Source organism: Aaosphaeria arxii, assembly GCF_010015735.1.
Source record: "Aaosphaeria arxii CBS 175.79 unplaced genomic scaffold BU24scaffold_2, whole genome shotgun sequence".
Classification (NCBI taxonomy): Eukaryota; Fungi; Ascomycota; class Dothideomycetes; order Pleosporales; genus Aaosphaeria; species Aaosphaeria arxii.
The window spans coordinates 1956794-1983814 of NW_022983475.1; the positions used below are offsets into that span (position 1 = coordinate 1956794).

The window sequence follows — 27021 nt, forward strand, 5'->3', positions numbered from 1 at the left end:
CTACTGTTGGTTTAGTCGTGCCCTTTATTTACCTTGGATCTCCCTCATGGACTAACCACCTAGGGCGGGATGCAACTTAGTCAGGCAGGCAGTCAATCATCAGACGGCCGTAACCTGTGGAGGAATCAATCATCTTATCTATCAACCTCAACTACTCTCGCAATTGTCTCTGTTCGACCTCAATCTTTCATCATCCCCCCCTCTCTATCTCACTTCAACTGTTTCCAGAATCAGGTATTCCAGTTGCAAGCTTCTCTCCTCTCTCCGCCCATCATGGCACAGCCCGCTCTCGCGAGTATGCCAATTGAGCTGCTCGTCCACATCATTGCAACCTACCTTTCCACCGAGGACCTGGGAGCTCTTCGATTGACCAGTAAATATCTCGAGCAGGCCCTCTTCGACAGTTTTGCTAGAGAGTTCTTCACCAAGAAGCAATTCATGCTCACCACCCCAAGCTTGACTACCCTTATCGACATCGCCAAACATCCTGCTCTCTCTAAATCCCTCCAGCATGTCATCATTGGCCTTGATCATTACCAGTATACAAGCAATGGCTTCACCACCTTTGGCGAGGCCGAAAAGTACTATCAAGGATTTGCCGATCAACAGTACCTGATCCATTCTGGTCAAGATCGCGAAATGCTCGCCGAGGCTCTCTGCGCTCTCCCAAACCTGAAGACTATTGGGATCCGGGATTATAGTGCTGTTGGTCGCGTCCGAGAAGGAAGCCGTTGGAATAGTTACGGTGCGCCGACGGTATTCAGAGAGACCGGTCTGATGTTACCGCCTCATAAGACCGGCGCTGATATTCTTGCGGCCCTTCCCGCAAAGATGTTCACTCTTATTATGAACGCTCTTGCCGATGCCAAAAAACCAGTTCCCGAGATCGAGACCATTCTGCGCGCAATTGGCTCTGGATTGAGTGACGCTGCATTCTATCTGCCCGAGTACCAGAGTGTCAAGTTCGAACCGGTCCTGCAGGGTCTGAAAACACTCCTCCTGACCGTGAACCCTGGGATGGCCCATCCCGTTCTGCACATAGATAACAGCGACGACGTAATGGGTCATCGCTATCTGAAACAGTTCCTTACTCGTCTGCCCAACCTTACCCACCTAAGATTGAACTATCAATCACACGACAGGTGCGCAGGCAAGCCAATGGTGGAGTGGCTCGGCGACTCCAAGATATTCCCACTGCCCAAACTTGAGCGATTGGATATCGGCATGACAGCGGCACCACCAGAGCTTCTGCTTCGTGTTATTGCTCTACATGCGCAGACACTCCGCCACATCAATCTTTGGAAGTTCGGCTTGACCTACCCAAGACAAGATATCACCCACGACGTAGATGACCGACCGCACCCATGGCGTTCCTTCTTGGAGACACTCGCCGGCGTTCCCAATCTCAACCTCACTAACATCATGCTCGGTAATACATATCATTATGATGGTGTTAATCCGCCCATCAATGTCCAGTTCATCACCGAGGCGGCAAAAGCCGTTGGAGAAGACACCGAGAAGCGACTGACGTACGGCCACAAGGCTTTCGACCAAACTCGAGAGTACCATGGCAAGATGAGTGATTTTCTGCCCAAATTGATAGAGGATGCGTTCGCTCGATGGCCAGTTGGCTACTCGCACAGAGCGCAGCGCTTCGATCAAAATGAGGACGAAGACATGGATTCAGATGATGACGAGGATGAGGACTTTGAAGATTAGTGGGCTCCTTCTCAGCAACGAGTCGATCACGCAGTGGTTTGGTACTCTATAGAGCTCGGAAGGTCTTACATTCGATCTATGCAAGTCTTATTTAGCTAGGCACAGAATCAAGTCTTCAACAAATCCATGAATACAACAAATAAATCCCTTCTTCGAAGTTCACCATCTCCCCACTTCCTTCCTTTCAAAAAATTTCCCAATCATAACGAGCGACTTAAAGTTAAAACAACATAAAAAAATCCCCACAACAGCTTCTCCACCCTTCCTTCTTCCCTCCAATCCCCCGCCCACTCCCTCAAATCCTAGCCTGAATACACGTGTCACAAACCTTGTGTTCCTTGCACCACTCGCACGGTTTGTCCCAGTCATAGTTGATCACTCCCGTGCCTGCCGCCTCTTTCCTGGTCATGCACTTGCAGCATTCCCAGCGTACCTTCTTGTATGCGCCCCTAGCGTTGGCGCCGTACTTCATGTTTGGGGGGTCGTTCTTCAGCATTTTGGAGCTGAATGTGGTAGTGTGGTAGTTGGTTGTTTAGCCTGGTTGGATGCAATGATTTGGTTGGAGTTACTGGAAGTGTGGGTAGTCCTTGGATGTTCGAAAACTGGAGGATGTTTGGAATGATGGAGAGTGCTGTTTGACCTCGCCGGAGGGCCTTTATATACACTTGGACTGTGACATGATTCATCGTGAATGACAGTGCATGACGTGGAAATTCCATTGGAGTGACTTGATATGACTATTCATGTCCGGGAAATGACAGTAGATGGTACATGTGACAGAGATGGAGCGTCCGCAGGATCAAGTACGTTCATGACTGGGCTTCGTCCACGTCGCTGACCACGTACAATCAAAGTGTGAATGAACGAGAACGAGTACGTAGAAGAAAATCATCACATTAGACAGTGGAGTGTCAAATGTGACCGGCAGGGAAAAGCAACTTATCCGTAAGTCTCCATGACTTCTAGGAATCTCCGTGATTGAATGCGTACATCGAGCGGCATCTAATCCATGGCATCCGCAATTAATGTATCAAATGTGAACGGCTAGGGTGGGACAAAATATGGACAGCCATCACTACTTGTACTCATTAATAATGTGCCAAAGTATCAGTCACAACGAGGATTGGTAATGCTGCATGACTTTCTTCCAAGAGCGGCGTAGTGGCTATAGTCACGTTGTGTCGTGTTGATTTCCTGATGCGATACGAGAGGATGCATCTATATCCACCAATAAACGTGAGATGAGGGGGGAACAATGACGCAGAAAGTATGTACGCCCTTGTTATGACGCCGGTCAGATAACGTACAAGAAACGCGCATACCCCGCATCCTGACCCAAATTTTATCTTGACCATTCTCCAACCTCATATTCCTCTTATCTTCAATTAAATCTACATAGGAAAATTTCAATTATGTCTAACGAAGACTCCGTTCCTTTGAAGGCAAGCTGCTTGTGCAATGAGCATGTATTCACAGCCAGTGTTCCCAAGTCCAAACTTCCGCTGCAAATCTCCGCCTGCCACTGCACCTCATGCCGCCGCGTGAGCGGCGCCCTTTACACTACCGACATTGAATGGCCCGTCCCCGGATCCCAGGTTGATGTCCACTCGCTCAAGAAATTCGAGTTCTCAAAGAAAGTCGCTGTCTTTTTCTGCGGGACCTGCGGCACCGACATGTTCTGGGGCCATCCGCACGATCGCAACGAGGACCTTCTCGCCTTCTCAGGAACTTTGGAGAACGTAAATGAAGACCTCATCAAACTCACCCACCACATCTTCGTCGGCGACACAGTCGACGGCGGCGCAACGCCATGGCTCCTCCACCCCAATGCCGACGGCTCAGAAGCAAAGCGCTATGAGACGCGCCCAACCGGCGACAACGTCGTCGAGCTCCCCAAGGACTGGCCTCCTAGCTCCTCGCTCACGGGCTACGAGTCGCGCGTCCAGGACACCATCCCCGTGCAATGCAAATGCAAAGGCGTCAACCTCACCCTGCAAAAGGGCGACTACACGAACGTGAAGAAGGAAGACCTGCCTGCCATCATCGACCCCAAGACCCACAAACTCGAGGCTTCCCTCTGCGCATGCGATTCCTGCCGCCTGTTTGGAGGCATCGACGTCTTTCCCTGGACCTACGCTGAACTGCGCCATATCTCCTCCACATCCTCTGCCCAGTCGCTCCCAACCAATATTGCTGGTCTCCGCGCCGCGGTAGACAAGAAAGACGGCCAATTCGGTACACTGACGTACTTCGCGTCCTCTCCACCCGTCCAGCGCTATTTCTGCGGCAGGTGTGGGGCCAAGATCTTCTACGCTACAGATAAGAGGCCGAATATAGTAGATGTAGCGGTTGGAGTTCTCGATGCGAAGGATGGGGCCCGAGCAGAGGGTTTCTTGTCGTGGAATTTCGACGAGGTTGAGGCCAGGGAGGATGGTAAAGGTGGGTGGAGGGAGGGACACTATGAGCGCATGGAGAAGGCCGTGGTAGCGTTCAGAGAGGAGAGAGGATATCCTAAGTTTTGGAAAAAGCAGTGAGGTGTTTTTGGAGCTTGGAGGACTAGGAAGTTGAGTCAGTGAGACACAGTTTGCTGTTGAATGAGAAGTCGGAGCACAACCCCCCTCGTGGGCAGAATGAAATCACAGCAACACATGCTCAAGATCTCTATGACAGTCTTTCGAATTTGTTCCCCAGTCTGTACTTACAAAGCTCTAGCAAATAATTATAGCTGTCGGCGTAACCACCCCACTTCACTGTCGCGCAAGTAATGATCGCCATGACCCTTGTCTCGTAACTAAATCTGCCCCATCGTTACCCGTAACAGGAAATAATGAAGTGGAGCGCATGATATCCACACCTCGTATTCCCGTCCTTGCGCATGAGTGTCTCTGGGACCTGCACCTTTTGACCCAACCTCACATTCACACCTACATCTTTTGACTACACTTGAAGTGACCATGTAGGTAGGAGATCCCGCTGGAGGTACCAGATTGTTGTTTTGCCCTCCGAAGAGGCTGTATTGTGCCCTTGCCGATTGCTGAATAGGTAGCTGCACAGCTGGTGTCTCTGTCTGAATTTTGAGCGACTATAGAGCAGATGGGCATCGAGCCAGTTGAGTCGATGCGCTCATCCGATATCAAGGATAGCATATCATGCCAGCATTGTGAACGATGTCCATATACCTAGTAGCCCGGATCCTTAACGCGCTTTACCGAACACAGCGTGCTATCAACGAGAGCGTTGATGAGATGAAACTGAACGCCGAAGCCTACAGGGACCCAATACAGAGACGAAAGAAGAGAGGAGGTTACTGTAACACCTGAACACAGGGTGTCATCCAGATGTATCGATAGGATGTGCAAATAAGTGCTGTGACCACAGAAGCAAACACGAGGGCTGAAACATGAGCCCATACTCACGAATACAACGTGCTATCACAGACAGTGCCGACGTGATGAAAGCGAACTCTGTGGCGCACAAAGACAAATCAAATGGGAAAAGGAAAGACGGTCTTACGGTTATAAAGATACACACAGTGTCAACAAACAGCATCAGTCGAGTGAGTGAATGGGAGCTGTGTCCCACAGAGGTAGGTAGAAGGGCAACAGAAGGATGAATTCATATCTACGAACACAGCGTGCTATCGGAGATACTATCGATACAATGCATGAGAGCGCTGTGATCCCCAAAGGTGAAGAAAAAGGCCAAAAAAGAACAACTGCTCACAGCCGTAATCGAACACAGGGCATCAACCAGCAGCGTTCACGTGATCAGTAAGTGAGAGCTGCAATTCACAGAAGCAAATAAAAAAGGCAAAAAAAAGATAATCGGCTCACAGCCGTAATTGAACCCAGGGGATCAAAAAGTGCAAAAAAGACTGGGCGATCGCCCAACGGTTGGGACCTGTTACAAGTTAGCTAAGGGCCCTTTTCAAACACCAACTGGTAGGGGTGCCAATCCCTACCAGCGGATACAAGGCTTACAAACTATAGGGTATATATAGGCAGTAAATAAGCCAAGATGAAGGAATATAGAGGGAGGTTGGCAGGGTAGGTCAGTGTGAGCGACAGGTGAGTCTGATGCAAGAAGCCCTAGCGCACTGAGATTAAGTACGCTCAAAACCAGCGCACTGCGCAGTAAGTGAGCACGGAATGACACAGAATCGCTCATATTTTGAAATTGAGAATGAAGACGCCTTCCTGTAGGCGTAGAACTACAGATATCACATATATCTGAGGGTATTTGAGGACTAAAGTACAAGCTAAGGCTGTTGTATGCTCAAGTTGCGGGTAAGCATCTACATCAGGCCTTTCCACTCCGCAGGCTCCATTATCTCTCGAATACCGAGAGCCATGTCTTTTCCAAGCTGATCCAAATCACAATCATCCAAATCCCGCAAAGTATACCCAAATCTCCGAACAATCATCTCAAACATTGAACGCAGTCCTGTCACCAACCGCGAAAACACGTCATTGCCGCCCTCCAGTACCTGTGCAATCTGATAGTTGGTGTACACCACCATCGAGCCAAGTTCATTGGAGTCGATGAAGTTGTTGCGGTACTCCATCCAGCCGTAGAACCAGCAGGGATACCCGAACTGGTAACCGGTCGCATCGACGACCCAGGAATCACCATGCTTGTCGATGATCTTCAAAATTGTATGTGTCGAGTAGCGCGGATGGCGTCCCTCGGAGGTCGCAGGATCATGGTAGAGCAGTAAGTGCCGTGGTTTTGGCTCTACCACCAGCCACTGCACTGCGAGGAAGTCGGGATGCTTGCGCACCAGTTCCTTCACAGTGTTCCAGAGGCACATGTTCTGTATCGTGCAGGCATTGAATGTGATCAACGAGCGCCTCATGGTCTCTGGTATAGACTGATCGATGTAGGAGCCTGCAGTGTTCTGTGGCGGTATTCCTGAGTTGGGACCCAAGTCCAGTGCATACACCTCGATGTCCTGCCAGCTGCGGTGACGATAACCGTTCAATGTGCGGAGGATCTGCTTTGAGGTATCATTCAAGGGCAACAGGCCCTTGACCTTGTGAGGCCAGGCTCTGGTGAGTGTTCCTTCGTGGAAGGCAGTAACCAGAGGCGCGATGATAGCTTCGAGTTTGTCTCCTACAGTACTGGTACTGCGGTATTCAAGGAGGGATGATGGCAGGACGTTCTGTGGTGGGTTGGTAGACATTTCGTCGGTGTGTATATGGAGTTGAGAAGGTGTTGTGGAAGGTTCAGCACAGCCTGAGGAAATTATGTAGTGAACATGTGTATATTTACGCATCAGGTGCAGAACACACTGTGGTGCATGGACCATATCGAAATGCTTGAATGTAGCAATTGAAGGCCGACAAACAACTATTGTATGAATATCCCTCCCTTATCAATGAAAACAAACTCCTATTCTCAGTGCTTTGTGAACGACTACACTGCCTTTACGGGCTTGAACTGCAGACTACTCAGAACACTCTTTCATCACCACAGCGTGCAAAGATCTCGCAAGCGCCAGTCCAAGCAGCCTCATGCTGATAAACCATTCAAACTTGCCAAGACAGTCTGGATGCACAGATGAAGCAACGGAGATATTCAGTATAAGATGCAGCAGAGAGGGTCACATAGTAGATACACACAAACAGAAACATGATTAGATCAGGGAGCCAAGCTTGCAGGGTGGGCGTCCCGCACCCGAATACTGAATTGTTTGCAGAAATCATTGCTTCGATAGAGAAACTCTTATTACGACCCCAAATTTCTTGCCAACCTGAAAGATGGCTGTCCACATTCATGGAAGTGCTGAACTACGTCTACTCAGCGCATACAGACACATCTGCAGGGTAATCTCGGAGAGGAAGGCTGCGAAGGGCGCGCGGAAGGCCCACAATACAAGGAATCGTTAATCTTGAAAGGGCAAAAGCAGTTACTTTTGGACTGTACAAACAGGGGATGGAGGAAAAATGATACCATGAAGGCGAGGAGGTTCCCCTGTTCAGCTCATGGATAGGCAAGAGTCGCTTCTCATAATACGAGGCTATACGAATGTCCCGGACAGCTTCGGAAGGGCATCGGAGAACGCGCTGTTATTCTGCAGGGAGGGCAGGTTTTGCGCGAGGCTCGCTTCAAGCATTATTGCGAAGAATACATTCTGCATTTGATGGCACTGAGCGTGAGTTTCGATCACTGTGTGAAAATAATTGTCAATCAATGAGTTTGTCAATATGAGAAATCAAGTATATATCGAGACGAGATGAAGTTAAATGAAGCTTTTATTTTCCACCCAAATAGAGAAAGCGTAAATGCAAGGAAGGGTCCCACTGACACTTGTAGTAGTGTCCCACATTCAGCCCGTTCGCTTCGTTACAATCTGAACCGGCCCAGAGAACAGGTATCTAATTATGTCTCAGTCTGTAAAAATTTCGCTATTACAGCATCTTGATCGTACATGCATTGGTAGCTCTTTGTAGCTACTCTCGATCGGGAAGTCTCATGGAAGGATGTTCGCAGAAGGTCCCGCTGGTCCCGGCGTCGATCCGGATTCAAGTCTTGCTGATCATCCCATTCCGCCTCTTGCCGACTTATCTCCACCAGGAACACGGGAATAGGACCTAACCCCTACCTAAACAGCGCCCTGCCATTACGAATCGCATGTGTAACTGCGACCTACAAGTACCACCCACTTCCACTATAGCCATGAGTCTTTATTCTGAATATCGGCCCTCCTCATGGCGACAACTCTTGAAGAACCCCCTTCTAGCGACCCACTTACCTTCACCTCAAGCAGCCGATCGTCATTGACGCAGGATATGCAAACAGAGGGTCTCACTCCGCATAAAAGCAAAGAGGACTTATCAAGCCTCGATGATTCTCTGGGACGAGATGTAGAGGCACTGCAGCAACTAGAAAAAGGGCCGAGGCCAGGGCTACCACAAACGCAGGCACAAATTGGATACGTGGAATTCAATGGGCCTGGTGACCCCGACAATCCCAAGAATTGGAGCGCTAAGAGAAGGTGGGCAATCACAAGCTCTATGGGGTTTCTCGTCTTTACGGTCACATTTGCAAGTTCTGTTTTCAGTGTGAATATCGACGTTGTGCGCGAGAAGTTTGATGTATCGATCGTAACAGCAACGCTGGGGGTCTCTCTCTTTGTCCTGGTACGTAACTTTACTGCCCTCTGTTTGACGCAAACTAACCCCTTATAATAATCAACAGGGTTTCGTATTTGGCCCTGTTATCTTCGGTCCCATGTCAGAGGTGCTCGGGCGACGCGTCCCACTCCTGTTGGGTTTCCTCATGTTCGCTATATTTCAGATTCCTGTTGCAGTTGCGCAGAACATGGCCACGATATGCGTCGGTCGCTTTATATCTGGATTCTTTGCTGCTTCACCCCTGTCTGTTGTGGGTGGGGCTCTGGCAGATCTCTGGGATCCTATTCCGCGAGCATATGCTATCTGCATCTTCGCTGCTGGAGGGTTTGCAGGACCGGTAGCAGGCCCTATTGCAGGTGGATTTATCACGGCGTCACCGCAACTTGGATGGAGATGGACAAGCTGGATAACTTTGATTATTGCTGGGTTTTTCGGCATCATTGGCTTCTTCGTCATTCCTGAAACATCACCCGCGAGAATCCTGCAGCTCCGCGCCGCGAGACTGCGGAAAGAAACAGGCAATCCGGAATCTCGATCCAAGGCCGACGATGAGCAGTTCACACTTGATACAATCTTGTCTGTGTACTTGGTGCGACCATTCAAGATGTTTATTGAAGAACCGATTCTCTCTCTTGTTACGGCCTACATGAGTTTTCTCTATGGTATCGTCTATCTTCTCTTCGAAGCGGTATGTTCTCCTTATCACATCACTTATCAAAGCTGACTGGTCTCTTCTCTTAGTACCCTATATCCTTCATGGTCGAGCGCGGCTGGCGCCTTCAGATCTCTTCCCTCCCATTCACTGCCTTTATCTTTGGTATCCTGCTCGGCGCAGGCATAATAGCCTACTCAACAGCTACAAACTTCACGCGCTCCTACAACCTTCACGGCCGGTGCATTCCGGAGGAGCGCCTTCCACCCATGATCGTAGGCGCTATTGCCCTTCCGATCGGCCTCTTCTGGTTTGCTTGGACATCTAATCCCCACATAATCTGGGTACCACAGGTTCTCTCTACGGCGCTGATCGGTCTCGGCTGCATGGTACCTTTTTGGCAGGGCATGTCCTACCTCATTGACTGCTACGGATTCTACTCGAACTCTGCAATCGCAGTAAACACATTCATCCGATCGATATTTGGGGCCTTCTTTCCCCTCTTCACACATGTTATGTACACGCGATTAGGTGTTGCGTGGGCTACAACTATCCTTGCCATTCTGTGTACAGTATTTGCGCCGGTCCCAATATTCTTCTACATTTACGGAGCACGGATTCGGGAAAAGAGCAAGTGGGCGCCCACAGAAATGTAAAAATTGTAGAACAACTATCTAGATAGAACCAACCCCTGTATTGACAACTTACTTCTTTTCTACCACAAATTACTTCAGCACGTGCCGAATCAATCTCTCCAGATCTGGTTCCCGCTGGTTTGTGAGCCAGGAGCGTGCTGCCGTCTCTAAATGCACCTTTATTGTTTTGTAAATCCCGTTTGCGGCAGTCTGGTGCCTCTCTTTGGTGTTCTCGATCAACTCCTCTATGTCGTATGCAACCGCCCCTGTATTGGCATCTTGCTTCTTTTCTACCACAACTTGCTTCAGCACGTGCCGAACCAGTCTCTCCAGACCTGGTTCCCGCTGTTTTGTGAGCCAGGAGCGTGCTACCGTCTTCAAATGCACCTTCATTGTTTTGTAGATTCCGTTTGCGGCAGTCTGGTGCCTCTCTTGTCCTGAGTATTTTGCCTTATCTAGCACGTACTGTGCCCTGTAATCTTCCCAGTGCATGAAACGATCGCTCGAAGGTATTCCATATTGCTCTGCAGTCAAGTCCAAAGTGAACTCTTCCCCATTGGAACATTTGAACAAGATTAACTCGTGCAGGACGGCAAATGCGTTTCTTTGGGCTTTCCAAGCAGCACGAGGGTTGGGGACGACCGCGATCCAAAGCACGGTTATTTCTGGATCCACTGTCTTATGTCAGCTATATATCATCACTCTCACAGCGAGTTGTGATCAAGTTACCTCCTTTTGCCAGCTCGACAACTGTGTCATAGAGAAAGTAGCCGGCCGTCGAGCACATATCGGTCATCATGAGGCCGCGGCGGTGAAAGTCTGCAGACGTTTCATTGGGGAGATTTGTTGTAGGAACGATTGGTGTTGGGATGTTGCCATATTTGAGTTGTTTGATTTCTACAGCGGCGTATATCGGGAAATCAGGCGCTATCAATCTCTTGCGGACGATAGACCATAGCGGCGTTTCTTCAGAGGATGTTGGGGGTAGATAAGTGGCCAGAAGATTTTTTATTTCTGTGCCTGGAGTTAGCAACAAGTTATGAAGTTTTCTTGATTTACATAGAGTAGTGTATTAATAGGCGCTCCAATCAGACTGACCTTTTTCATTTTGCGGCATTGTGAAATCAGCTGCCTCGTCAGGGCCCAGTTCTTTGACACTGTCGACGGAATAGGAGGCGACGAGCTCGGCGAAGATATCCCAAATTTTCATTGCGTGCTTCATTTCCGCATTGAGCTTCTCGAAGAACGACGCTTGCTCTGGCCCTGCCGCCATGCTGGACAGTGCTTCTATCCCCTGTTTCCAGTCAGAGTCTTATTCCTTTTGAGATCAGGTAGATGATAAAGATATGCACTTTTCAAAAGGCAATGAGTACCTTTTCTCGGAAAGATAAAGCTTCGTGGCGACTGTCCTTTTGTTAGGACCTTCGGCAGCTACAGCGCACTGAAGATGGAGACGGCAACAGTCGAGTCGTTTTGAGTGTGGATTGATGATTGCGGAACGATTTGATGCAGAGACTCGCTATGCTGCATCGAAACAGTAATTTTGGCTTCTCGGGGGGTCACTGTTGGTAGGTGTCGATAGTGAGGATGGTCAGTTAGTGAAGGAGATTAAGGCGCTCGAGCCACAGCAACACACTGGTCTCAACACAGTAGCACTGGAGTACTGCTACTTAGTCAAACGGGGATTGAATATGATCAAAGAGTTGGTCTGTGTATCCTCTTGCTTTTTAGGTAGTCTTGAAGTTGTCCAGTACAGTCTACGCTTATGAATGTAGTGTTCCTATACTTCAGTGTAATAAAGTTCGAAGCGAAATGGGAATCCTTTCCAGATAGCTTTGGAACACCTAGGTGGACATATAGAGTGTTATCGGGATCTGATGAATCGTTCCTACAGCACTTGGTAGGCGGTGTAACACATTTTCCTCTCTTATAAGCAATCTAATCCTACATGATTAAGAGAGTGCACATTGTGTATCGACATGCAGAAGTGTTATTAAAATTCATAATTCAACTATGAGTTCAATGCCTTTGTTGCACAGCTTATTGACATATCTTAGTGCTTGAGAGTCGAGCAACAAATGTATTGTAATTCTAGACCTAGGAGATGTTCCCTCTAATCACACATTCATGTGCTAGCAGTCTAGCACCCTCAAGACTATTGATAGTAGAACTCCAAGCTGCATCTACGATGCATGGCATAACTGTGTAGGAGTCGTCTACAGACTATTGGATGGACACAGGTAAGGCCTTCAGGGATCGAAAGAGCAAGTTGGTTGATATGTGTCGACACAATAACGCATTCCGAGCCTGTAACAGTCTAGTCTATAGTAGGAATGAATTAAATAGTATAAGCAAGAGTATTAGGTCAATATGTCCACAAATACATTTTCTGTACCTGAAACAAGGAATTGAATGAACATTGTTGTCTCAAAAACGCCTCCTATAATTGGGGTGCCCTTGAGTCTACAATACATTGTATTGAACAGTATACTTATGAACTTTACTCTAGTGTGTCTGCATATACAATGCTTTCACTGTCTTGAGCACGTAGGTGATTGATCTGTGTCGGCGCGATAACACATCTAGTACTGATAACAGCTGGGTCTACAATGAGCATACCATCGTTGAGAGTACCAAGTCAATGTGTCTACACATACAGATCTCTTAGTGCCTGGGTCAGGTAGTTAGTTGATATGCGTCGGCGCGATAACACGCCCAGTCACACTGACAGTCGGGCCTACACTTAGGATGCCTGAGATAACATACTTGAGGCTATAAAACCAGTGTGTCTACCCACACAGAGCTTTCAATGCCTGGCATGTGAAGCTAATCATGCGGTGTTGGCGGGACTGTATATCTACAGTTAGTAATGGTTGATGCTGATGAACGCAAGTTCTGGTACTGTTGTTAGTGACATTGCATTCGGCATAGTAGAAAGCTGAATGTCCATATGTATTGTAGAAGTGACATTATCACTTAGAGAATCGATGTGTACTGCCAGTAGCCCCAATACGTGTGGCCTGCAAAGAGGCGGTCCTTCACCTGTTGCAACACTGGCTTTGCGCTGCCCAGATCACTCACTCTCACCCTCAAAACTGCGGTCAATCTTATTCAACGCCCTATATAATCAGTTTGATTTGCAAACACTTCTGTCTACCATAGGACCTTCAGGCAAGGGGTCCTATGGTAGGCGTGACAAAAAACAGTTCGCTAACTTATGGATAGGTTCAGAGACGTAGGCCCACCGGGCGCCGAACTCTTTTTTGCCCTGGGTTCGACTGCCGGAAGGGGCACTTGGTTTTTTTTACTTATTTTTTTGCTTCTTCTTTTTTTTCTTTTGAAATCGTTTCTGGTTCTTTGCAGCTGTTGAGAGACAGTTTTACTGTTGGCTTTGCTTGTAGGATACCCTGGGATAATGAGATTCAATTTTGCATTCACTCTATCTGTTCGGTTCAAATGTGATGCTGTGAGCTGTTGGGATGCCCAAGCATTTCAGAATATTTGCAGAAGGCTCTGCACGTATTATATATCTCACTGCCCTGTCCAGTGCGCTCTATACTTACTTATCACCAACAATACCTTTTCACCTCAAACAATATGGACCTCTGAATAAGTCTGCAGCGACATCGAAACATTCATAGCCTCAAGTAAAACAACAACAGATCGAGAGTTCAAGACACAATACTGTTAGCGGGGTAGAAACGATGCACATGAAGGGGTGGCTCTCTAGGTCTACGCCAGGTCCAGTATAGCAAAGTTCGGCATAGAATCAAGACTGCTTGCAAGGCCGACTGTGATACATAAAGAGATTAGAAAATAATTCCTGATTTGCAGGTTCGGAACGGGAGGTGGTTGAAGGCCCTGGGATTCCCCTCAAACGTGTGGATTCAAGCACGCTTTGAAGTGTTGGCGGCGGTCCTGAAAGACTTCATCCTCTGATAAACTAACAAATCAATGCCGAGAGCTCTCGGGCCCAGGTTGTGCGTCCCGCTGACCACTTGCGACGCAACTCTCATTGCCTTACAACACGCTCTTCATCTGCTGCAATCCGGGAACACTCCTGCGTCACAAACTACACAGCACCCGAAGCGCGCATCAACACTCCAGATCGTGTTAACTACTCTATCAGGTTATCAAACAGCATCAATGCAGCTATCGGTAGCGCAGATAAGGTTCGTTCCCTCGCTCCTGGAAGTGTTCTATCCTTACCTACCCCACAACATCCTTCCTGACCCTACACAGATCGACATTGCAAGCAGCACTCTATTTTTCTCATTACCTATCTATCTTACTACCAAGAAAGCAGCTAAAACAGATATCTTTACTAGTTCTATTCGACCGCGCCGAAAAGCACAGTACTGAGCTGACCTGTTAGCGACACCTTGGCCTACTCTCACTACAACTACTTCCAAGTACCTTCCGACCTGACGCTACGCATCAGCATTCCACTTCACCAAGAACCTCGACTTCCCTGTGCGTCGATCTAATAACTGTTCTCATTTTGCTAAACTTTGTGCCTTTACCCCCTCTCGCCAGTGCCAGCTCAGGCCTTCCTTGACTAATTTACGTTCACTACAGCTAACAGGGTAGTTTCAGGCCCGAACTCGAGTAACACTTCAATGCGCACTACGACAGCCTCAACGCCTTCTTTCATTTTGCCTTGCCAGAGAAGATCGTGCAATCTGCGTCCCCTCAAGCCTGCCTACACGACCGTCAATTCCCGATGCTGCTGCCCTGCTCTCGATGTATCCGCGGAACAATGCCGAAGTTATCTGCCATTTCTGGATGCGCCGTGCTATACAAGCCTTCTCGACGACCAGTGAAGACTATAGTTTTGCACTCCATGACCCTTTTAGGGCATAGGGATAGAATGTTTGCTTGCGCAAGCAAAAGGTGTCGGTGGCGTCACCTGACGCTGGTCTTCGCCGCATCACCAGTCTTCCTTCCGTATACTTCGCAAGTTCTTCTATTTGACGTGTAAGCCTCTTCCCGAATAGTTCATAACTCGTTTCCTGTCTAAGAGGTGTAGGTGTAGCTAGTAGCCTGCATTGAGGTAAGGTGCTTTGTAGGTTGGATGTTCTATTGTGAGTGCCTCTTAGACGCACGCCGCTCTCTAAAGCAGAGCCAACATGCGCAGCTATATATCGTTTATTAACTCAAATATACACAGATAAAAAAGCCCGTAGCTTCTGCTACTGCCGGTACGCTTCTTTGCTTTTCCCATAAAGCAAAAAGCAGCAGCAAAGAGGGTCCGACTACCTACACTGCGTTTCCTCCGAAATACAAAGACGATCAAGCTATATCGACAGTGCCGCCGAGACGCGAAAACCACAGCATTCAGACTTCGCGGTTCAATGTACAGAGGGATAGGATCACCATTGGCGCTGCCGCGCTTGGTGCGGGGTCAAGAGCATGCCCGGGACGGACGGCATGGTTCTCTGCAGCTTTGCAGACGTAGGAATGCGGCACAGCAAGGAAATATAAACAACCAGAAAGGAAGGATAAACGTGAGGATTTTCTTGTGCCTTTCAGCTCGGAAGGTTCTGTACTTAAAGTCGGCGAAAGCCTGCAGTAACCCCACGTGACAGCACATTGGCCATAGAAGGAGGAAATAGGCGACGCCGAGGACATGGCGTCTATCCAAGAGCGGCAAGTATCACAAATCCAACGTTAGAGCCTCGTTGCTCCCTGACCCATTATCTACTTTCAAACATAGTCAATTCTCTTAATACCGTAATGCGACCACTGCGACATAAATCCTTCCTTGGCCCTGTTCACGACTAGCGTCAAACAGGCATCAAAAAATGGGAGCTACACGCCATTGTCTTACCTCACGTGCTCAGTTCGCTCAGCCATAAGACCAATCCTTTCCAGCTGTCTCCAGTCAAGTCATCAAAATCACCTTTCGCCATCGACAAACTTCACATACCGCGGCACGATGCTAGCTATTTACCTGCTGTTTGGTGTTGTTGCGCTTGTCGTGTATAGTCTCATCTCAACTATCTCAACAAGACGCCGCCATGCAGCAGCGGCAAAGGACCTCGGATGCGAACCAGCACCTATTGAAAATTGGCCGGATCCATTCGCGCTCGTGAATTTGGGGAGAACCATGTGGGCCCTCAGCAGCAATCGAATTCTGGAATACATGCAGGGCACTTTCAACGACACATCTGCGAAACGTACCGTCTATACCTATGAAACGAAGATTCTGGGTGACAAAGTTTTCTTCACGTGCGACCCGAAGAACATCCAAGCCATGCTGGCAACACAATTCAAGGATTTTGAGCTGGGACAAGTGCGAAGGGGATCGTTCGCTCCCTTGTTAGTCGCATCGTTGCTATGTCGTCAAAATAAACTAATTGCCTAGTGTAGACTTGGTCATGGTATCTTTTCAGCGGACGGAGAGCAATGGGAGCGCGCTCGGGCTCTTCTAAGACCGCAGTTCTCGCGCGATCAAGTTAGCGACCTAGAACTGGAGGAGCGCCATGTTCAGAATTTGCTTCGGGCCCTCCCTACTGAATGCGGTGCCTGGTCGGAAGTCGTCGATCTTCAGCCGCTGTTCTTTCGGCTCACGATGGATTCCGCCAGCGAATTTCTATTCGGACAGAGCACCAACATTCAGCTGTCCGCGCTGTCCAAAGAAGCCTCATCCCAAAACGCTGAAGACACTGAATTTGTTCGGAGCTTCGAGGCTTGCCAGGAAAGGATAATGATGGCCATGCTACTTAACGAACACTATGCACTCCTTGAGACGAAAGGCTTCATGGACAAATGCCGGCTCTGCCACCGATACATTGACCAGTTTGTTCACAAAGCTTTGAATCGCCGCAAGGACCGGCAACAAGACCAACAAATTAAGAAGGAAAAGTACGTTTTTGCTGACAGTCTCGCAAACGAGACCAATGATCCCATCGAAATCCGCAGTCAACTACTTTCCATCCTCGTGGCTGGTCGAGATACTACGGCTGCCCTGCTCAGCTTTTTCTTTCTCATGTTGGCGCAGCATCCCGTTGTCTTCAACAAGCTTCGTACAATCATTATCGAGGACTTTGGCACGTTTGAATCTCCTAGGGATATATCTTTTGAGAGGCTGAAGGCATGTTCATACCTGCAATGGTGTATCAATGAAACCCTACGACTGTTCCCCAGCGTACCCTGGAATTCGCGACGTAGCACCCGCGACACCAGTCTCCCCAGCGGGGGTGGCGAAGACGGTCACTCGCCCATTTTTGTGCCCAAGGGAACAGAAGTGGTGTACATTGTCTGGCTGATGCAAAGGCAGCCTGAATTCTGGGGACCGGACGCAGACGCATTCAGGCCCGAGCGGTGGCAAAACCGCAAACACGGATTTGAGTACCTACCGTTCAACGGTGGCCCACGGTAGGCATTGGATTTGTTCTCCAAAAGCACTGTTTAGATATTGACCATTATGCAGCATTTGCCTCGGACAGCAGAACGCTTTGACAAAGACTAGCTACGCAGTCGTCCGCCTGTTGCAACGATTTGACAAGCTGGACAGACCATCTGCAAAATTAGAGCCAATCAAGTGGAGCGTTTCTCTCACTGGTAGGCCTAAGGATGGTGTCAGAGTTCGATTACACACTGCAGTTGATGGGTAGCATTCGCCCAAGAGCATCATTGGGAAAGGAGCTGCTGTATTATCTGAATCATCAAGAAGCTACTTTAATATGACGAGTACGGCTAAACTCGACAGTACTGTTCTCTCGTGAGCTTCGACACAAGGCTGTGGAGCGGCAGGTCACCTTGATGACACCCACATGAAAGAATGCACACCAAGGTTAGGTACAGAGGGTTGGTAGGTCGGGCTGCCCCCCGTGCTACAGTATAGTCCTGGCTACAGCACACCCTCTGTTCATTGCCGCCCTGATAGCGGGGTCGGTTGAAAGCCTCCGTGCCTCCAAACTTCATGCTTGGCGAAATTAACGGAAGATGTCACTGTTACTACAGTGGTTTCCAATAATCGGTGAAAAGATAAATAGGTCACGTTACTGAATCCATCTAGTCCTCTTGCTTACTGCCTTACATCCCCGGCCGTCAGCCTTCTCTGTCTGCCATCAGCCTACTATCGTTTCTCTATTCACCTCACCTTCACCTTTCTTTATTCTCCTCACCTTCACCTTTCTTTATTCACCTCATCTTCACCTTTCTTTTCCATCCTCAGACTTTTCAACCTAATCTCTTGGTGTTACAACTTACAGCCTTGTCGCCGCCATAATGCGGCTTCTTCAACGCAATCCCGATGATGACACATTCACGCTAAAGCAATTCCTGAACGTCCCGGAATATGCAATCTTGTCGCATACCCGGGGTGCAGAAGATGGAGAAGTCACCTACGATGATCTGCACAGAGGCTCCTCGTAGCAGCCGAACAAAGTACCTGGTTACAACAAGATCCGTTTCTGCGTGCAGCGGGCCGCCCAGGATGGGTTCAACTATTCATGGGTCGACTCTTGTTGCATTGACAAATCTAGCAGCGCAGAGTTACAGGAAGCCATCACAGCCATGTTCTCGTGGTATCGCAATGCGTCTCGGTGTTATGTATATCTCGTGGATGTATCCGTTCCTCAACATCAAGCTGGATCGAAGGCCGGAACACGCTATATTTGGGAAGATGGCTTCCGGAAGAGCAGGTGGTTCACCCGAGGCTGGACCCTTCAAGAGCTTCTAGCACCTGCCTCTGTCGAATTCTTCTCTTCCGAAGGGACGCGATTAGGTGATAAAAAGTCCCTTGAGGATATCATACACGAGATAACAGACATCCCTCGCCAAGCTCTTCGGGGCAGCGACATGGCTCCCAGCTTCATGCTTGGCGACGATGCTTGGCGAAGCGAACGGAAGGTGTCACCGTTACCACAGCGGTTTCCAATGATCATGTCACATTACTGATGTCATTGATGTCATTCAATCATCGTGCTCACCGCCTTGAACCCCCAGCCTTCGGCCTTCTCCCCTCAACCTTCAACCTTCAACCTTCTATCCTTTCTCTACTCACCTCACCTTCACCTTCTTTTCCAACCTCACTTTTTAACAACTTAATAATTCTCTACTCGGAATGTCAAACATCTCCATGCCTCTTCTCTATGGAGAGGGTGATAATGCTTAGGTTCGTCCAGAAGAAGAGACTCACAAACAGCATTTGACGGACACCGAGGACGATCGTTCGGTTTCTACACTTCCCACCGTTCCACAAGCAGCCTTCGATTCCTTCGATAAGCAACACCGGGAGGTGTGTCTCCCAGATACTAGGGTTGAACTGCGCCGAGATATTGCGGAATGGGCAGATGGCTCGGACAACAAAGTCATCTATTGGCTGAGTGGTGTTGCAGGCACTGGCAAATCGACTATTGCTCGCACCATCGCTCGCAAATACCAGCATCAAGGGCATCTAGGGGCCAACTTTTTCTTTTCCAGGGGAGGTGGCGAGGTTTCCCGTGCCGATAAACTATTCACCACTCTTGCATTCCAACTGGCGAACAAGATTCCCGCACTCAAGCGTCATATTGCGCAAGCAATCTCAGAACAAGAAACCATCGCTACACACTCCTTCAGGGATCAATGGGACCAGTTGATTCTCAATCCACTTGCGAAGTTAGATCCGAGAACCTTCCAAACACCCATTGTGATGATACTCGATGCACTAGATGAGTGCGAAAGCGAACGGGACATTCGAATCATCCTTCGACTCTTAGCTACTACCACCTCAATACCTGGTATTCGCCTGCGAATATTGATCACCAGCAGACCGGAAATTTCAGACCGCTGTAATTTCTCTCAGATACCAGCCGCTGAACGGCAAATGTTTGTGCTCCATGAAATTTCGCCCACCGTTATGGATCGCGATCTCAGCCTTTTCTTCGAGCATAGTCTTACCACAATCAGACAGGAACGTGGGTTTGCTGTAGACTGGCCGGGAAGGAAGGTGATCAAGCGTTTGGTCGAAATCTCGGGCGGCCTCTTCATTTGGGCTTCCACAGCGTGTCGTTTCATTCGCGATGGTAGACGTCTTGCAATGAGACGAATCGCTCTTCTTCTCAATGGAAGCTCTTCTGAGGCAGACCCTGAGAAACAGCTGGACGACATCTACACTTCAGTTCTTAGGAACTCCGTGGGCCAAAGCTACAACGAGGAAGAGAAGCAAGAGCTATATGGAATCCTACGCGAAGTTCTCGGGAGCATCGTGATTTTGTTCTCCCCATTGTCGGTAGAGTCATTGACCAACTTGCTTCCACTTTCGGCGAACGATATCGACGAAACCCTGGCAAACCTGCACACCATTTTCAATATTCCCAGTCAAAAGGAACATCCGATTCGGTTGCATCACCCTACATTTCGAGACTTTCTGATCAATAAAAACCGATGTCTGATTCGAGCTTCTGGGTGGATCAAAGAGAAATGCACGAATCCATGGCAAACAACTGCATTGATTTCATGTCCAGAATGCTCAAGGATGAGATGTGCAACCTGAAATCACCAGGTTCCCTGGTTGAAAATATCAACCCCCAGCGTATCAAATCGTCCATCTCACCCGAGCTCGAATATGCGTGCCTCTATTGGGTACAGCATTATCGTGAAAGCAGAGTCCAAATTCGGGATGGCGATAAGGCTCACGTGTTCTTTCAAAAGTACTTCCTCTCTTGGTTCGAGACTGTCAGTCTCGTTGGTAAAGGGTCCGAAGTGGCAGGCATAATCAGAATGTATTCTGCAATTTTGTTGGTACGTATGACAGCAATTGACAAGGGACAATCAAGCTGATTCCATGAATTATAGCCTGAAGACAACGCTCGCCAATTTCCTTTTGTTCAAAATGCAAGGCGATGGGCATTTGCGTTTCAGTCGATAATTGAACGTGCTCCCCTACAAAATTATTGCGCAGCCCTCGCATTCATTTCACCAAGCAATGATCTTCGGTCTCATTTCTGGACGCAGATGCATCCCTTGATCCACGATGTTCGCCTCGCTGAAGGAGTTTCAGGAAATCCTGAGAAGCGCCTAACTAGCAGAACATTTTTTGTCAATGATTTGGCATTTACCCCCAATGGACGGCAGCTTGCATCAGGTGCAATAGAGGCAGAAGCTCGGCTCTGGGACACAACGACCCTCGCACCTCTAGCCAAGCTCAAGGGTCCAGCAAACAAGATCAGTTCTGTCACTATCTCAGCTGATGGAATGCTCATGGCGGGTGGATCAGACGACACTACTGTAGTCATCTGGGATCTGAATACGCACACTATACTTCACACGCTAAGAGAACATTCGCGATGGGTGAACTCCGTAGCTTTCTCACCTGACGGGAAATTGCTTGCATCCGGCTCCATGGATGAATCAGTGAGAGTCTGGAACCCAGAGAATGGAGAGCAGCTCAGTGTGTTGGAAAGTAACTCAAGTTGTATCAATGCTGTCGCTTTTTCTCCCGACAACTCTATGATTGCTGCAGCATCTGTCGATCAAACGGTTCGATTGTGGAACATCAAAAGCGAAGAGATAATCTTACTGCTCGACGGCCATACTGGATCAGTAAATTCAGTCCGATTCTCACCTGATGGGATGCGTATCGTCTCTGGGGCAGATGATAAGACTGTCAGGGTCTGGGACACTCGTTCAGGATCAGAGATCATGGTCTTGGAAGATCACCAGAGACGAGTCATGACTGTCGCATGGTCTCCAGATGCCCGCACTCTCGCGACAGGGTCTGAAGACACGACTGTTAGACTTTGGGATGCAGACACCGGCGCTGGAGTGGCTATTTTGAAAGGACATACTAGCGGCATAAATGCCGTCACTTTTGGTCCTGATAGCCGCACCGTTGCTTCTAGCTCCTTCAACGAGGAGGTTCGCCTATGGAATGTGTTAACCGGCGAGTCAATTGGAAAATTGACAGAGTTTCCCGAAAACTCATCACCGCAAGATGAGGCTGAATCTGTTCTAAGGAAGACATCCACGGCCGAAGCAGATGTCAAATCTTTGGCCCATTCGGGTACGGTCATATGTGCAGCTTTCTCACCAGATGGACACTTGATCGGCACAGGAGCGCAGGACAACACTGTCAAGATATGGTCAAAGGATGCCTCTCAACTCCACTCAATGGAAGGCCACGCAGCCAGCATCAACAAGGTCATCTTCTCTTCGAATAATCAGCTACTTGCATCAGCTTCGGTAGACAAGACGGTGAGAGTATGGAATGCAGTCACAGGCACACTGTATCACGCGCTTAGGGGCCATTCCGACAATGTCCGTTCGATCCGATTCGCCTATGATGATCAGCTCCTTCTATCCTGCTCAACGGACAAGACTGCAGCTATCTGGGACGTAGAGACAGGCATTTTGTTGAACCGGCTTGTTGGCCATGCCGACACTGTGAATGATGTCATAGTCTCTCCAGTTGATCTCACACTAGTTGCAACATGCTCTGCAGATTCAACTGTCAGAATTTGGCAGGTCTCTTCAGAGCCGACATGTCAAATACTAGAGGGCCACTCGGATGCTGTGAATTGTATTTCATTTTCCTCGGACGGCAAATTCATCGCATCTGACTCTGCAGATTCGACCATCCGGCTATGGAATGTATCTGGAGAGGCTTACCACACACTGCGGGACCATACGTCCTCAGTGACCGCGGTCGCTTTCTCTCGGGACAACAAGTTCATGGTATCTTCCTCGGAAGATCAAACAGTGAGGCTTTGGGAGACCAGTACGTTCTTGGTCATAGGCAAACATGATCTCTCGATTGCAGTAGGCTCTTTGGCATTCTCGAGTTGCGGCAAGTACATTGACACCGATCGGGGTGTCTTGGACGTTGCCTCAATTCCAGAATCAACCGGTCCGATCTCCCCATACAATCCTGTCAATACTTTCGTTTCTCAGGAGTGGCTGAGAAGAGGATCAGAGGACGTGTTATGGTTACCAGAGGATTTCCATGCCACCAGTGTGGCAGTCCGGGGAAACAATGTCGTTTTGGGACATGCAGGTGGCGGTGTTACCTTTGTTTACTTCTAAGGTTTACGTAGTCTTTAGGTTGATGAGAATGGCCGGTAAAGCTGAGGATGATTATTAGCTAATGAAATTGTTTTTCATCTCCTACACTGTAAGAGTCGTAGGCTTGGTTCAAATTGCAATCACGGTGAGAGTATCAAATGAGGATCACAACCTTTTTATCCAACGGCCGAGATAACAGGAAGGGATAAGACGCTGGCTCAAATTTCAGTCGTTAGGCCAGCAGGGGATAAGATTAGTCGGCACAGGATTTTCACCAGCAGTATTGATCGAATCGATTGATTTCTACCAATCATCGTGACCACTCATCCACCTGCAGGAGTGATCCAATCGATTGAATATCTACCTACAATATCAATCACCTCCCTATCGTGATTGATCCTACCGATTGTGATTAGCGACGTGATTGACGATTCTACTGATTGGAGTTGACGGCATCGTGAGGGCCTATAGGATTGCCTACGTGATTGCCTACGTGATTGCCTACGTGAATGCCTACGTGATCGCCTACTGTGGCGTAGCAGGATTGGTGAGGCTATTCGGGGATCACGTGTATGGGGAAAGCGCACCAGGCAGGGCATAGATAGATCGATCAAGGCTGCCGAGAGAGATCGAGGCATCATCCACCTACCTCCAGAGGTCTATGAACAGAGTAAGGATAGGACGCTGGTCCACATTGCAGTCACGATGGGAGAAACAGATGAGGTTCACGACCTTTTTATCTAAAGGCGGAGATACCCTCAAGTTGGCGGAACTTTCATTATTGTATAAATGAGAGAGTACTGTAAAATTAAGTACAGAGATACATGGTTATTTAATAGTCAACAGCCTTTCAGAATTAGTATGTTGCACTTGACCTGTTAGTAGATGCGCAACTGGACACTTCCTAACGCCACCGCTGCAGGATCGGCCCAATTGCACTTCTTTTGAAGTTGCTGAGCAAGTAATATGATATGAAATTAATTGTTTCATTGTTGGTAATGACTCATGTGACATAATACAAAGCAATCCCTAAAAGCCGCAGCTGGCGTATAACACCCGACGAAATGCTCCCCTGCTATTACTCGAGACCTACCAGGTTCTCGTAATGCTCTTACGTGCCATATATTCTGTCAAGCTCACGATTTGCCTCGTTTCGTCAATGAAGTGTGGGTCGGAGGAAAATCCAAGATACTTACAACTCTCACTGCGTCATATCCGCTTAACCATGGCTTCCACGCTGGTGACTCAGGCTCTGGAAGCTCGCCAATATTCCGAGTAGCCCCCAATTTCATCCATCCATTGAATGATTTCAAGTTCGTATCACGCTCCATTTGTTCAGATCCATCGGGCAGAGTCGCTCGTCGACCTTTCCTGGCGCTCCATTCCTGGACACGCGTACAACGCGGCTGTCTAATCATTTGAAACATATTTAGAGCTCCCGAGATATCTTTGAGATGACCTGCGCGCTCCAAACATTCTGCAAGCACAGCTCCATCCTCAAGGGCCATGCCGCCTCCCTGTTCGGTGTTAGTATGCTGTTTATTGAGGCGATGTATTTTTCACCTGTCCGACCCAGGGAAGGGTACCATGAGCGGCATCTCCAACCAAAACAACCCTTCCATTTTGGCTCACCCACGAGGATGGTTTAGCTTCCATCAGCCTCCACGTCCTTACGTCTTCTGCTTGGAAAAGGACTTTCTGCACCACAGAATCAAACTCCCCATAGAATTGTCCTAGATGTTTGACACATTGTTCCTTCCCTTGTTCGTCATCTATCACTTCATCCCTTCTATAACAGCAATCAAACCCCAACAGCGTATTTTCTCCTAAACGTGATGAGTGGCTGGGAGAATGTCGATCATTTTACACTTTCCTTACCTAAGCGAACTGGCATGATGGCAATGCTTGCCTTGGGGCCACACCAAAGGCCAATCTCCTCCATCAAAACAGCGGTTTCAGGATCGAGCCTTGCAGTATCTTCGGATATGAACCCTCGTATGACAGTCATTCCACTGTCAATGGGAGAACATGCATCAGAACCAACACTTCTGCGAACCTGAGATTCGACACCTGTCGACCTATATATCAGTCTATGTCGTTTCTATACATTGATGTCCTCGATACATCACCAATAGTGGTCTACTTACCATCTGCTCCAACAATCACATCAGCTGCAATCTTCAATGCTCTCTGAGAGTCTGCTAGCGTAATGGACACAGATGTGTCATCATCTTCGATCGATACTACGCGATTTCCGAACCTAAACGCCACCCCTCGGTCTATAGCCGCATTGTAAAGCACACGCTGCAGTTCTGCTCTATGCAAAGGCCACAACCTAAAAGTACATCGTCAGCTCTACAACGAGTATACGGAATCAGGAAACTCATACGGGTAGCCGTATTCTTTCTCATGGAAATCTGCTGGCTTCTTGACCAAATACTCTCCATTGTCATATCGTCTTGTACTGGGCCCTTGAGGAAGCTTGGTGCAAGAAGGTAGTAAGGCTTGATAAACACCCAAGCCGTCCAGGATCCGATTAGCGTTTGCCTGTAGAACAATGATGCCTCCAACCGGCTGCAGTTCAGTTGTGGCTTCTAGTACGGTGACCTGGTGGCCTTTATTCCTCAATGCTATCGCTGATCCGAGGCCAGCGATACCAGCGCCTATGATTACAATGTCAAAACCCATAGAACGAATGCTTGAATCGAGACCTTTAAATATACTACTACGCATCAGGATGTTTATTATGCATATCCTGTACACCATGGTTTGAAGGCCGACAACTCACTGTTGTTTTATCCAGTACTTGCGTTATAGGTTGACATAAAAGTGACACGATTTCTGACTCGTCTTTTGCTGTAGAGGCAGAGCTGACGACTCCGGAGACCTTTATACTGGGACTATTACTTAGCCATGATTAGCTCACTGTTCGATATCTGGCCTGTGAATGTCAAGGTCCTCTTCAGCCATGTAATCGAATCTTGAAAGTATCAAGGCAATCTACGTGGTGTGGGAAGAATTCGTCCCTCGAGGATTGATTCATTCCAATCATTCGGCTTCCTCGCCTCCCCCCTGCAGGACACATGTAGGTAGCCTACATAAGTACGGCTGCTTCTAGTAATGCTTGCTACGCCAACAGTAAGCAACGAAATAATCTCTCCGTCTTAGAGATTCAGAAATCTCGAATATCTCTCGACCCCGCTTCCTTCGCCTGTCCCTTTACCTGAATATGAAATTCTCATAGGAATCGTAAAGAACATACATACTGGTTGGTCTACCTTGATACTATAGCAGGTGCAGTACCAATCCCTCGTTGCATTGCTGCGTATCAACGACTTTGTTGAGTGCACAACGGGATATCGAAAAGCTGATCATATAGTTGTAGTTGCTATGCCTGTAGATGGCGAGAGTTCAAGTCTATCCAATCAGGAGGATTTCCCTTCCGGCTACTCCCTTCGTTACCAGGTAAGCAAACGTACCACTCAAGTACATTACGTCGATCATCTCATTCCCACATTCTCGCAGTATCTAACATGGTAGCGTATAGGACTGCATAAACTCGCAGTACACCTCCTTACCGAACACCTGAGTATAAAATGTCTTGAGGCAGTGATAGAGTTCTCAATTGGGGGGTGGGGGTTGCAACAATCCTACTACTAGTCTGCAATGCACGCCTGCGGGTCCTCACCTTTTATACAACGCGCAGTTCCTTATTGTGGCAGCGCAAAAGCCTCAGTTCACAATTACGCATTTCTCGAAGGACCTTTCCCTGCTTTAAGTGCCAGTTCTGATTACGATGAAGGCTGATATAAGCAGAAAGGCGTCAAAGCTGTTCTGGGAGTGCGAGCATTTGGTCGCGCTTATGCGGCATGGATTCCGAGTGCAG

General features: G+C 48.4%; 9 protein-coding genes across 9 annotated transcripts; 6 read left to right on the top strand and 3 right to left on the bottom strand.

Moving 5' to 3' along the window:
- Window positions 1-273: 273 nt before the first annotated feature.
- On the top strand, window positions 274-1719 carry BU24DRAFT_405915 (uncharacterized protein; the record flags this gene model as incomplete). The annotated part of the gene is made up of 1 exon (XM_033525731.1): window positions 274-1719. One exon carries the CDS (start codon window positions 274-276, stop codon window positions 1717-1719), a length of 1446 nt encoding a protein of 481 aa, XP_033387551.1.
- A 1363-nt stretch (window positions 1720-3082) lies between these two features.
- Window positions 3083-4450, top strand: BU24DRAFT_418810 (uncharacterized protein). The gene has a single exon (XM_033527057.1). It carries the CDS (start codon window positions 3132-3134, stop codon window positions 4251-4253), a length of 1122 nt encoding a protein of 373 aa, XP_033387552.1. The 5' UTR covers window positions 3083-3131; the 3' UTR covers window positions 4254-4450.
- Window positions 4451-6013: 1563 nt separating this feature from the next.
- Window positions 6014-6901, bottom strand: BU24DRAFT_405917 (uncharacterized protein; the record flags this gene model as incomplete). The annotated part of the gene is made up of 1 exon (XM_033525732.1): window positions 6014-6901. One exon carries the CDS (start codon window positions 6899-6901, stop codon window positions 6014-6016), a length of 888 nt encoding a protein of 295 aa, XP_033387553.1.
- A 1609-nt stretch (window positions 6902-8510) lies between these two features.
- Window positions 8511-10163, top strand: BU24DRAFT_342649 (citrinin biosynthesis transporter CtnC; the record flags this gene model as incomplete). Its single annotated transcript, XM_033523325.1, has 3 exons — window positions 8511-8861; window positions 8920-9543; window positions 9597-10163. 3 exons carry the CDS (start codon window positions 8511-8513, stop codon window positions 10161-10163), a joined length of 1542 nt encoding a protein of 513 aa, XP_033387554.1.
- A 69-nt stretch (window positions 10164-10232) lies between these two features.
- On the bottom strand, window positions 10233-11415 carry BU24DRAFT_405919 (uncharacterized protein; the record flags this gene model as incomplete). Its single annotated transcript, XM_033525733.1, has 3 exons — window positions 10233-10816; window positions 10872-11162; window positions 11241-11415. 3 exons carry the CDS (start codon window positions 11413-11415, stop codon window positions 10233-10235), a joined length of 1050 nt encoding a protein of 349 aa, XP_033387555.1.
- A 4695-nt stretch (window positions 11416-16110) lies between these two features.
- On the top strand, window positions 16111-17749 carry BU24DRAFT_315387 (cytochrome P450 52A12; the record flags this gene model as incomplete). The annotated part of the gene is made up of 3 exons (XM_033522870.1): window positions 16111-16463; window positions 16515-17522; window positions 17578-17749. Coding segments are annotated over 3 exons (1533 nt in total), but the record flags the coding sequence as incomplete, so codon positions are not given.
- A 619-nt stretch (window positions 17750-18368) lies between these two features.
- On the top strand, window positions 18369-19134 carry BU24DRAFT_115082 (uncharacterized protein). Its single transcript, XM_033520833.1, has one exon. It carries the CDS (start codon window positions 18666-18668, stop codon window positions 19047-19049), a length of 384 nt encoding a protein of 127 aa, XP_033387557.1. The 5' UTR covers window positions 18369-18665; the 3' UTR covers window positions 19050-19134.
- A 96-nt stretch (window positions 19135-19230) lies between these two features.
- BU24DRAFT_431129 (WD40 repeat-like protein) lies at window positions 19231-23156 on the top strand (the record flags this gene model as incomplete). The annotated part of the gene is made up of 5 exons (XM_033529851.1): window positions 19231-19252; window positions 19283-20268; window positions 20299-20540; window positions 20600-20876; window positions 20931-23156. 5 exons carry the CDS (start codon window positions 19231-19233, stop codon window positions 23154-23156), a joined length of 3753 nt encoding a protein of 1250 aa, XP_033387558.1.
- Window positions 23157-24246: 1090 nt separating this feature from the next.
- On the bottom strand, window positions 24247-25823 carry BU24DRAFT_458920 (FAD/NAD(P)-binding domain-containing protein; the record flags this gene model as incomplete). The annotated part of the gene is made up of 6 exons (XM_033531678.1): window positions 24247-24282; window positions 24332-24652; window positions 24768-24961; window positions 25014-25205; window positions 25283-25470; window positions 25525-25823. 6 exons carry the CDS (start codon window positions 25821-25823, stop codon window positions 24247-24249), a joined length of 1230 nt encoding a protein of 409 aa, XP_033387559.1.
- Window positions 25824-27021: the final 1198 nt, after the last annotated feature.

Bases quoted from the DNA above. Each gene is read 5' to 3' on its own strand.
- BU24DRAFT_418810 (XM_033527057.1), top strand. From the start codon at position 3,132: ATGTCTAACGAAGACTCCGTTCCTTTGAAGGCAAGCTGCTTGTGCAAT.
- BU24DRAFT_115082 (XM_033520833.1), top strand. From the start codon at position 18,666: ATGTTCTCGTGGTATCGCAATGCGTCTCGGTGTTATGTATATCTCGTG.